Genomic DNA, 12,170 nt, shown 5'->3' on the forward strand with positions numbered 1-12,170 from the left:
CCTCAATATGTTTTATTTGCTCCATACTTTAACAATAATACTGTAAATAAGGAGCTAAAAAAATACATGAGTCACAGGTTTTCTAATTAAATAATATATATTACTATATTAGTCTTAAATTGTTGTATTGCTTATGGCTGTGATTTCAAGAAACCATGCATTTTACCAATGTGAAAGGCTCTTTTGTGAGTGTAAGGCCCGTTCACACCAAGGACGATAACTATAAAGATAACGATAAAGATATAATTCTAAAAATCGTTCTCTATATTAAAGAATAACAGAGTTCACACCACAACTATAATGATAAAGATTTGAGGAACGATATCGTTGGGATCACTTTCAGAACGATTTTTTTCCAGCTGTCGAACGATAAAACACTGACAGCCAATCAGAATCCATTCTAATTTAAAGGTCTCGCGCATTTAAAATGGATCTGGATCATCCGGGCGCGCGCATGCTTAGAATAAAAAGACCGTTATCAGTCGCTGGTGTGGACGCATATCGTTATCTTTATAGTTATCGTGCTTGGTGTGAACGGGCCAAGGTTACTGTAAGATTAAGCTGTAGTATAATATACTTGGGTGAATCTCAAAAAGCATGTCAAGAACATACTTAGATCATTTTTCACCTTAAAAATATATATCAAAAAATATATTTTGCATTAAAAATAAGGCTTATCTTTAAGACCATTAAGGCCCAGTTAAGCACATTCTCCATTCTCATTACCGTAATGCATTCAGATACTAGTTTGTCATTTTCATTACTAATACAGTAAAGAACATCTTCCTGTCTTAACTTTTAAAAAATAAAAGCACAAAATAAAGGCGTAAATTAAAACCAATACAACAATAACTTATTTTTTTTACTATGAAATGGAGGAATTGTGGTGAAACTATCATGCAAATTACATTACAACGCAATAACCCCTAAAGGTCCTAAAAGGGCTTGATTTTCTTTATGCAAAATATAATTTGTTATTTTCATTCTCAGAACTTCCAGCTGACAAATAGAAAATAATGGGTAATTCTAACTCAGAATAATATAGTCTGTACAAAATAAAAGCTGGTTTGAGATGTATAAGAAACCTGTATTTTGTATTTAAAATTGAATTCCAGAACTTATTAGCTCCTTCATGAAAACACCTGTCGTTGTCGTAGTTTCAGTGCAAGCAAAGAAAGAAGTCGCACGTCAGTGCTTGCTGGTAGTGTAACCATATGAAATAATTAGTTAGAGTTATCTTTACACAAGGTCGTCACGCCTATAAATTAAGTTTTAATACTGTTATCATCAATCATGTATTTGATTGATCAGGTATTTGATTGGTTATTCTACATAGACTTTTGCTCCTCAGAATGATCTACACTCTGATTGGTCCGTATGTCCTATAGCAAACTGAACAAGGGCAGTACGAGCCCTCTGGTAGCATGCAGCACGGCTGCTGGGAGAGCAGATAAATACAACGCTGTTACATCCACAAAAAAAAGCTGCACCATACCCAGCAGCAACATCCCGAGCATGTATCCCAGAAACAGCAGACTGTGCCAGTTGCCTTGAATCAGTGCATTTGGGCCGTCAGGGTGCAAAACACACAGGAACCCTAATACGAGGGTACGTGACACTGTCAGATTGTAGTAAAGGTCAAAGGTTGAGGCATGGCTTTGCTCCGTTTGGGAGACTTTAGCCAGCCAGGCAAGAGACAGGCTGTGGAGGACCAGGCTGAGAGGAGAGTAGATGTACTCCAGCGGCTCCATCACATGCAGTCCTTCACAGGCTGGAAAGAGAAAAATGCGATTAAAAATGGAATTACTGTTTTTAACAATCACAAGGACCCATTTCTCAATCGTGGCATCAAAACTCTTCACACAGTGAGCACAACAACAATCTATGTGGGCTAAACTGCGGATAATTTACAGTCATGGCCAAAATGGCAGTGACATAAATTTTGTGTTTCGCAAAGTTTGCTGCTTCAGTCTTATGTTTCTACGGTATACCGGAAAACAATAAAACTTATGAAATGCTTAAAGGCTTTTATTGGCAAAAACATTCAATGTATGCTCAGTCAATATCTACAGTGTTGCCATAAGCTGTCATAAGCTCTGCAATTCACTCCAGCATCCTGGATATCAGCTTCTGGGCCAAATCCTGACTGATAGCGATCCATTCTTTAGTTTTTAGCACCTTATTAGTGCTCAGAGTTAATCACAATTTGTGGACTTCTAAAAGGTAACTCACCTTTTAAGGATTGACTACAGGTTCTCTAGTCTATAGGATTAAAATCCAGGGAGTTGCCTGGCCACAAATCCAAAATTTCAATGTAATGATCTCCATGCCACTTCATTATCACTCTTGCATGAATCTGATCACTCTGCACAATAATCTAAGAACTATGTGAATCCGCAACACAACAACTAAAGCAGCAAACTTTGCAAAACGCAAAATTTATGCCACTGCCAAAAGCTTTGGCCATGACTGTATCGAGACACAACCATCAAAACTCCTGTACAGAACTGAATAAGATATATATTTTTTACATTTCTACCATAACACCATATTCAAATATTTTCCAAATCTAAAAAATGAAAGTATCAAAACAATTTGATGTTAAGAGGTCAAGGCCCGTTCACACCAATGACGATAGCTATAATGATAAAGTTGTTGTTTTAAAAATCGTTCCAAATGTAAAAGAATAGCAGAGTCCACACCATAACTATAACGATAACAGCACAGAGGAACGATATTGTTGGAATCACTTTCACAACGATTTTTTTTTCTGATGAATGAAAAAAGCATTGACAGCCAATCAGAATCCAACAGACTTTAAGGAGCTCGAGCATTTAAAGCGGCAGATGACATATTTGCAGCGCGTGCTTATAATAAACAGAATGTTATCTTGTGTTGGTGTGGATGCTAATATAGTTTCCATTAGTACAAAAGACAACTTAGGAATAATTTTGTGCTGTAATGTAAACATGGACCATGTAACATATATTGCATTTTGGATTTGAAACTCACTGCTGTGCCAAGCTGAAAGTTGGGTAGGAGAGCTGTGTGAAGAGTTTTAGGGGAAAAAAAATATTGAGAAATGTGTCCCAGTGAAACGTCCCATATTTGAAGCCATCATACCTGTCACGCTGACGGAGGCGAAGGTGAGAACTGTCAGAAGGCAGGAGACATGGATGGAGCCCGGCATATTCAGTGCAAACAGGTGACCCAAGCTCACACTGACCATTGGGAGGAAGCGAGCGATTAGAGGGTACAGGCCAGAGTGGGAACAGCCTTCAGCCCATACGGCCAGAACACACTGGACGCTCCCGCAAACTGCCGGCACAAACAAACGCTCGGCTAGCCTCAGTGAAAAAGGTTTCAAGTGGATCAGACCCACACCATGCAAAGCTAGCAGTGCCATGAGATTCAGAAGTACCTGGTGGGAACAAAGCAGGAGTAAGAGGAAGTTCAATGCACCTAAAAACGACACATAAATGTCAGGAGAGTCATACTGCAAACTTTTCATTGTGTATCTAATAACACTAAAGCCAATTTTAGAGGAAATGATAAACATAATGGATGCTATCAAACTATTTTAAAGAACATTTTATAAATCATTATACATGCCGTTTTATGATCACATTTAATACACTGAATATTGTATTGGTGTAGTTTAAAAAAGTTTAGGTCATTTTACACACCACTTTAACCAACTTTAACCAGTCACAGCACACAAATCTACACTTTCCTACAGTACAGTGGGGTCCAAAAGTCAGAGATTACATAGCAAATCCCAGAAATAAACAAGGTTTTAAAAAAACATGAATTTAATACGAACTATTTAGAATTCTGCTCTGTTTCTAGGTCATTAATCAAATAATTTGTGACATTGATCATGTGACTCGGATGACATTCAAATTACATATTCAATCTATATAGAATGTACCTATTCCACGGTCGTAAAGTAATTACTTATTCAAAAGAAGCACAGAGTGTGAATTTGCACACAGCCGTGGAGTGCATGCAAAAGAGGGAAAAACCAAATGCAAAGACATTCTGGTTTTCATACATTTTTTTAATTCAGTGTTTTACTCAAATTGTGATACTGATTTAATTTGTAACAAAAAGAGCACTACATAATAAAACTGCGAAAAGCACGCATTTTTACCAGTAGTCTCAGACTCTGAAGCCACTGTAGTTATACATTTTCTGTCGATTTGTCAAATCTTATCTGCATCCTTTTTAGAGCCAGCCATAAATGCAAATAAATAAGCACTAAAAGGACTCCTAAAAAGGAGTTTACAGCACGAGTCCAGCGATCACATGTAGCACACCTAATGATTCATCCGAGAGCTGCCCAGTCTTGTGCTTTACACCCTATAGATAATCAATACGCACATTCAGATATATTCCTAACATTGATGATGATACAGTATAAATGCCCATTTCTCGTGACTTTAAATAGTGATGGTCCATTTAACATAATCCTTGTTTAATCCTTGTCCCCGTTAATATTAATTGTGTAAAAAACAGCAGCTTAGACATATACTGCAAAATATCTTTGTGAGTAAATACATTTTTTTGGTCTCCTTTTAAGCTTTAAAATTTACTCCATTCAATTCACTCAGGTTCTTCAAAACTGGCCTGAACTTTCTGCACTGACCTCAAATGCACGACTAGAAAGCATGCAAAATCATCTGATCATTACTTACATAAGTCGACTTTAAAATATGCATGCAGATCATAAAACAGATGTAGAACTGATAAAGATGAACTGATAAAGATGTAGCTGTGTGAGCACAATACCTGTATGAATGCAAGTGGCACCGCATAAGGATAGTGATACTGGGGAATGAAGATCCTGCTTACAAAACTGTGTAGATTATCCGCCAGAGCGTACACAATCACAGCCACCAGGGCCGCGATGCACAGCAAGAGTGGCACCAGGGGTTTACACACTTCATACACACAAGCTCTGAGAGCATGCGGCGTATGCATCTGCCACCATGCCGAACTAAAACACAAATGGACAGACAGTAAAATAAATATGGCTTAATATTATTTGTCATTTTTGCACCTAAGAATATCACATTCGAGATACTGATTAAGTAATAGCATAATTTCACAAGCACTGATGATAAAGATGATTTGATGGCCATTATTTGCAAGCAAGTATTCACAATCAAAAATTTGATCTCACCATCTGGACACCAGATTTTGCCAGGGGTCCATACTAGTGGTCCACCCACCCCGGGACCAGTGGAGTGGAATACGGGTTTAGATTTTGACCCCTTTAAGGCATCAGGGGTTGGAGGATGGACGTAAAACTACCTGTACACAAAAGACAAGTAATCAAAACAATTAAAGGTAAAAATAATAAAGACACAGACCATTATTTTAGCCAATAATCATTTAAGCAATTTAAACCAAAAACATAATATGTCATATTTTGTCCTGTAAATATGTCATTTTTAAAACGCATAACTTTTTTATTCAAATTAATTTAAAATGAAAGCCCTTAATTCAAATTAATCGAAATAAAATAAAAATGTAAAGTCAAATCAAATAGAATCAAAATATCAAATATAATGAAAATAAATTATCCGAGCAAATTTTAAATATATTTTAAAAGAAATAAAAAAAATATATTATACAGAAAAGATTATTGACGTTAAGATAGATCAACTCACATTGCTTCATGAGACCATGTCAATCCATTACATATTTCCACCACGGATTGATTGAGATACGGGTGTATGAGCTGTTGTCACTCTGAGAGTTAAAAATACAAATAAGTTTAACTAACTTCCCTCGATGAAAGATTTTCTTTCCGCCGTTAAGATCAGTGTTATATCCTGGATTTAGTTCTTTCCTTTGATTGGCCCCCTCTCGTTGGAGTGCATTGAGAACATAACCGGACTCTATGCGAGCCTGCGATAGGCTCAAAGCAGAGGTCAGGCGGTGTTAATGATTGAAACGTCACCTCGCATCGGTAAACTCGGTAAACACTAGTCTCCTGACCTCGACGCAGTGTTGTTGTTGTGTGCTACACTTTGCACAAATAATTAATCAAGCAGGTGACTAACAATTTCGACGTGTTATGCATTATTGCTTTGTAAAATACATTGTGCAGTGAGAATATAAATATGAAATTCTCTGAAACCTCATAGTGTTATGTACTTAAGACGATTGCCTCTCTTTATTGGACAGATAACGTATGCTTATACAAGACAGAATAAGGGAACATTTGTTTGCCAAACTTTTCTATCGAATGCATTGACAACCCTTCCCTCAACATAAACTTTAGATACTGGCTGCAAACAATGTAAAAACATAATTGCATAATGTACAAATATAATCATATTTGAATGTTAGCCATTAAAGTAACTAGTTAATAATATGAATGTAGCCAAATAAAGAAATTAGGAAAAGGTAAAGATGGTATCATTTCATTTCCTGTTTGGAATGGAATAAGGAGAAATGAAAACCAGCTTATTTATTGTTTTGTTTTTTTAGTTTAGTTTAAAAAACGAAGATTTTTTATTTTTCTTATGTGGTTTACAAATCGTTTTATGGGTTCGATATTTCATTTGCACACCTGGTAATTTTCTCAGTAGGCCTATGTAGGCTACGCTCTTTTGTCAGTTTTGTCAATTTTGTCATACAATTTTGTCAGTTTAGTATGTACACTCACTGATCCTAGCTTCTCTCTTTTATGTCTCTTGCTTATAAATTTAAACTTTATTTCTATTCAATTTTAAAAATTATTTATAGCCTGTCACACACGCCTACCTGCCTTTTGGTGTAAATAAAAGACGAGAGTGGTAAATGTTACGGACATATTATAATGGTACAGTTCAGCCTATTATTAATTTTTATTTCCACTTCCCTTTTATCCAAAGAGACGGATCTATTTGCACTGTATATATAAATGGGAAATACATCATGCTAAAATAATCTGTCATATAGCCTACTGTGGCTCACATTATTGGGGTCTCTTGCAAGTTGCAGCAGCACGAATTACACACACACGGACAGTTTCAAAGACATGACTTGACTTCATAAACAGCGTTTGCATATGAAGGCCCTTCCTAAGGATGTTTTCTGATTTCATAAAGGTCGAAAAAGGGATCTCAGCAGACAGGACCTGACATTTGAACACGCCTTCCTATCTTTATATTTGAGCAAGGAGCTGAGAGTGTGTGAACATGAGTGACTCACCACAGTCTGGGAATAAAAAGTACAGATCATTTCATGTTATGCTTGAGAGTTAATATGGCTTCCTCCAATAAAATTTAGACATATAACACAGACAGGGTAAACAAAACATCCATTAAGTCCATGATAAATCACTAATAACAAAACAAACATTTCTGTCTGAATGTGTGTGCTCACAATCAGGTATTTTTTGTGGCTAGCAGCTGGATCCACAGAATAAAAGGAGAAATGTACTGAGGGTAAACAAGCACATTAAATCCATTATAGGTGGGTGAGAATAGAACAGAGTCAATGCAATATCACCATGACAACCCAGTACTTATTAATCAGGTCAAATATCAGTAAGAACACCAATATGGTGAGATCATAGTACTGATGAACGCCAGTGATGGGTCGATGAACGAAAGGACATTCCCTTAAGCAGGGCCGTCGTTAGGTGAGGTGAAATGTGGTGACGATTATAGATCCAGCAAAATCCAGCAGTTTTACTATATAGGCCCATGTTGTATGAATAATTATAATATATATATATTAGTTGTATGCCTGAGATTTAAATGAAAACCACAAAAACATGCAATTCGGTTAAAAATTGACATTCTTGTCAATTTTTAAATGTTTACTTTTTGATTTGTGGATTATAACAGACTGATGGGGGGGGCATTATTTAGCTTTTTTTATTACTTTTTTAAATAGTTTTTTTTTAACAATTTCTTGCTTTTTGTTAGTTTTTATTAGTTGTAATTTTTATATAAACATTCAACTTTTAAAATAAAGGTTTTACAACAACATCACCATCTTCTGTTATGTGGGTCTCCATGCTTATCTATTGTACAGTAGGCTATATGATATTGGTGGAGGGTGGTGGGGGCGAATCCTCTAGCTATGGCCCTGCCCTTAAGTCATCATCACAGAAAATGTACAACATTTGAGCTGTATGAAAGAGGCTGCATCAAAATACATTAAAAACTGTAATATTGTGAATTATTAAAATAATAAATATACAGAATTGAGGAATTGTTTTCTATTTTAATATCTAAATGTAAGTCATTGGTAACGCTTAATTTTTGTCACATGATCCTTCATTCTAATGCTGATTTGGTGCTACTATATCAACTATATCAAATATTATTGGTGCTCAAATATTAATGATGGTTCTTATTATTATCAATGTTGAAACCCGTTTCCGCTGCTTAATGTTTTTGTGGAACCAGTGATGCATTCTTTGATTTATATAGAATTTATTCATATAGAAGAACAGCATTTTTTTTTTTTTAATCTTACTTATCCCAGACTTTTAAACGTGTGTGTATCGGATGGTTTCAACTAAAATATTAAGCAACAAAAACTGTTTTCAACATTGATAATAAAGTTTCTTGAGCACCAAATCAGCATTTTAGAATTATTTCTGAAAGATCAAGTGACACTGAAGACTAATGTCTGCTGAATTAAAATATATAGAATAGAAAATAGAGAGAGAGTAGAATGGAAACAGTGACATGCAGAGAACTTATTTAACAACCACATAATTGTAAAATTCTACTTACTGTTCTTTTTGGTAGATTTGGATGTATCAGAGCAAAGAAATGCTGTAGGGAGTGAGTGTGTATTTTGCCTGCTGTTGGTTTGAGTGTGTGTATCAGGATGGTTGTATTCTCTCTCTTACCTTTTGGCCCATAGAAGAGAGAGAGAGCGAGAGAGAGCGAGAGAGCGCGCTTCGGTTCCGAATGACTCCCATCCAAAACCATGGGTATTTTGATATTAATCATCACTTGTCCTCTGGTGATTCGTGAATCTGTGTGAAACATTATACAGAATACACATCGTTTGCGTGCTAGAATTCTCCCCTGATTCCTTAAACATTTCTAAGGATGAGGTCATGATGGAAAAGCAAAATGTCTGGAATAGATGGAATGAATGCAAAGGCAAGCTTGATGCATGGATGCAAAGGGATTTGTCTATCTTTGGAAGAATTTATTTAACTAAAATGGAAAGTCTCTCTAGGTGTATCTATCCTACATCTTGTCTCTCCATTTCTAATAGAGCTATTAAGACCATTAATCAAATTCATTTCAATTATATATGGAGAAAACGTGTGCACTACATAAAGAGGGCAAATCTTATACAAGATTATGAAAATGGTGGATTACAAACCTTTGACTTCTATTGTATAAATGGTATGTTGAAGGTCAAATGGCTTAAAAATGTTATAACAAATTAAACTAATTTCTGGTTTTGCATTGCCAGAGGTATATTTAGAAAATTGGGTGAAATTTCCAGACTGCCAATCAAATTATCTTCCTTTCACCGGCAGATTTTGTTATATTGGAAGTTATTCTAGAACCACAACTTTTCTCCACATAGAATCCCTATATGGAACAATAGATTTATTGATACATGTGTTCTTGATTGGCTTGAAAAGGGTATTTGGTCAGTTCTTCATTTAATGGATGAAGATGGAAGATTGTTAACTTTTAGAGACTTTTGTACTAAATATAATTTACAATGTGAACGCAAACAAGAGTGTGTCTTAAATGCCATTCCAAAAAGTTTTATAAATTTTGTACAAAATGCTTCTGTCAACATGCCAGATGGATCTTGTGAACTCCCATCCCTTCTCTTCTATGGTAATGACCTCAGGGCAATGCTTCCCAACAAACTTATTCGCTCTTGTTTCAATTCTATTATATCCGACATTTCTGTATAATAACTGTGTTTTGCAAGCTTATGATAAACCATTTGTTAAAAAATTGCAAACACAGTATATTAGCTTTCCAGTGGCTCCTAAAGCTAAGGTAACCCATTTTAAAATATTCCATGGTATATGCGTCAAGTGAATTTTTAAGACAACGGTTTAATTTTGAAGAAAATGCCTGTATTTTTTGTCAAGTTGACATAGAGACAGCTGATCATCTTTTTTTTTTTTTCTGGTGTTTTTTCAAATACTTTTTGGGAAAATATGTATTATTGGTTGGAGACAAAGATTCATTCACTGCCAACTTTTGCTAGGAAGCAAATTATGTTTGGAATGCTGTTGGATGAGAAAAGAACTGAATTTTTTATTAATGTAATGTTGATTCTGGGCAAATTTGTCATTCATAAATGCAAATGTATGAAGACAAAACCTTATTTTTCTGTATTTAAAAGAGACTTTATTTGCAATTTCTTTCCATCATTGCAAAGTATAAAAAGTAAAAAGGCCCAGAAATTGGCTACAATAAGAGACCTTGATCTCTTAGAAGAGGAATGAAGAGACCCCTTCTTTTTTTTCTTTTTTTTTTCTATCTTCAAATATGTATGAGCATTTCAAAGTTTTAATTAACACTTAACATTGAGTGTCCTGACCGCAGGGGAACCATGGGGAATGACGTATTGAGGGAAACACTAGTAAGCTACTGCAGCACATCACTGCAATATAAAGTTAAGAAAACTAAACAACCGAGATAAATATATTTAATCATTTCTGTTTCCAGTACAGAACCGATTGGATGTTGCGCATGCGCGGTCAACACAAAATGAACATCACTTTCTGAGACAACTCGGTAGTCCCGAGTCATATTACACCTTGTCCTAAGTAGGCTACACGCGATGCCGCGACACGCGATAAGGTAGCTATATTTTCCATCAAATTTTGATCAAATTCGAATCGTCGCGTGTCGCCGTCGCAGCTGGTTAAGACAAAAACTCGAATTAGAGTTTTTGTCTTAACCAGCTGCGACGGCGACACGCGACGATTCGAATTTGATCAAAATTTGATTATGTAGCCTAAGTTACTTATCCATTTTCTTGCGAGTGCCGTCAAGATTACTCTCTGGTGCTGTGAACCTAATCCTATTCTCAGGATATTTTTATAACCTACAGTTTATAATCGTTTAAATATTGATTGCAAAGGATGGAAATCGACCAAAACAATCTGTAAAATAGGCTTATATTGTGTACTATATTTAGTGCTTGAATATCACTACATTCGTATTAGTTTAAATGTAGTGACTTTTGTAAATTTGTCAAAGAAATGGGTAGTTGTGCACACATTAATAATTAGCACCAGGCCTATTCATTTGTAGTTGTTTGTGTGTGGGTTGTGAAATGCTTAAAAACCGCGAAAGGAAAGTCTCAAATCCAAATGAATCAAATGAGATTGACTTATCAATGAATGCACGCGTGTCACCTGATCCACACATGCACATCTTCTGTGTTGCATGCGCGTTATGATACACTAATACAAAAGAAAACATTTGTATTCACAAAAATGTCTCTATTTGTACAAATTGCTACACATTCTTTGAATTTTGCACACGCAAGTTGAGAGGCATATTGTTAAAACATATCTGCATAACCTTGATCAAGTTCATGGATTATAGCTTGCACGTGTTAATCATTTTGATACTATATTCATCCCGAGAGGGAATATTAGTAAAGAGGTTCTATCATATGCCAAAGAAACACGAAAATTTCATCATCCAAATGCAATTTTTTTCATATTTTCTCCAAACTAGATAGACATCCAGATGAGAAAAAAATTAAATAAAAATAACTGAAAAGGATTTTTTTTTTAATGTGATTTTAATCTTTAAACAGGAACAAAGCGATAGGCCTAAATGCTAATTCCAACATTTTTTATTACTTTTTTTATCTTTGATTTCTAATTTTTTCTTTTAGGATGTGGCTAAAGGTGACAAAATGTATTTGTGTCTAGTTTAGGTTTTGTTTGTAAGAAAAGATAAGTTTTTCAGCTTCTCATCTAGTATAACCAAAAAAGGCAATAAAGTCAACTTTAAATCAGTGGAAAAAATAATAACTGCAAAGAAAACATTCACAGCGGCAGACTGCAGTGTTGTGCAGTGCCTTAATGATTTACACTGAGGGCTGGGATAAGGAAATAAGTTTGGAATCAGTCTCGCAGGAGCACTCCATAATAATTTTTAGTATGAGTCAAGTTATGTTTGGCTAGTGTTGAGAAGCAGCAGTTT

At 35.3% G+C, this 12,170-nt stretch overlaps 1 protein-coding gene across 2 annotated transcripts; it reads right to left on the minus strand.

Moving 5' to 3' along the window:
- Window positions 1-1,243: 1,243 nt before the first annotated feature.
- LOC308679910 (solute carrier family 35 member D3) lies at window positions 1,244-5,829 on the minus strand. Of its 2 annotated transcripts, XM_081347776.1 has the most exons (5): window positions 5,676-5,829; window positions 5,186-5,316; window positions 4,792-4,999; window positions 3,124-3,421; window positions 1,244-1,771 (listed from the first exon to the last, which is right to left on the minus strand). In XM_081347776.1, exons 2-5 carry the CDS (start codon window positions 5,215-5,217, stop codon window positions 1,383-1,385), a joined length of 927 nt encoding a protein of 308 aa, XP_081203902.1. In that variant the 5' UTR covers window positions 5,218-5,316; window positions 5,676-5,829; the 3' UTR covers window positions 1,244-1,382. The 2 variants fall into 2 exon arrangements, with proteins under 2 accessions (XP_081203902.1, XP_081203903.1); XM_081347777.1 differs by lacking the exons at window positions 5,186-5,316; window positions 5,676-5,829 and adding an exon at window positions 3,422-3,462 and having other exon boundaries at window positions 3,124-3,318; window positions 4,792-4,915.
- Between the last annotated feature and the right edge of the window lie 6,341 nt (window positions 5,830-12,170).

Source organism: Scardinius erythrophthalmus, assembly GCF_964197995.2.
Source record: "Scardinius erythrophthalmus genome assembly, chromosome: 19".
Lineage (NCBI taxonomy): Eukaryota > Metazoa > Chordata > Actinopteri > Cypriniformes > Leuciscidae > Scardinius > Scardinius erythrophthalmus.

Coding starts and splice junctions, on each gene's coding strand:
- LOC308679910 (XM_081347776.1), bottom strand. CDS start 5,217: ATGGACCCCTGGCAAAATCTGGTGTCCAGATG. Junction 5,000..5,185: donor CAAAATCTGGTGTCCAGATG/GTGAGATCAAAT, acceptor TTTGTGTTTTAG/TTCGGCATGGTGGCAGATGC. Junction 1,772..3,123: donor CGCCTCCGTCAGCGTGACAG/GTATGATGGCTT, acceptor TTCTCTTTCCAG/CCTGTGAAGGACTGCATGTG.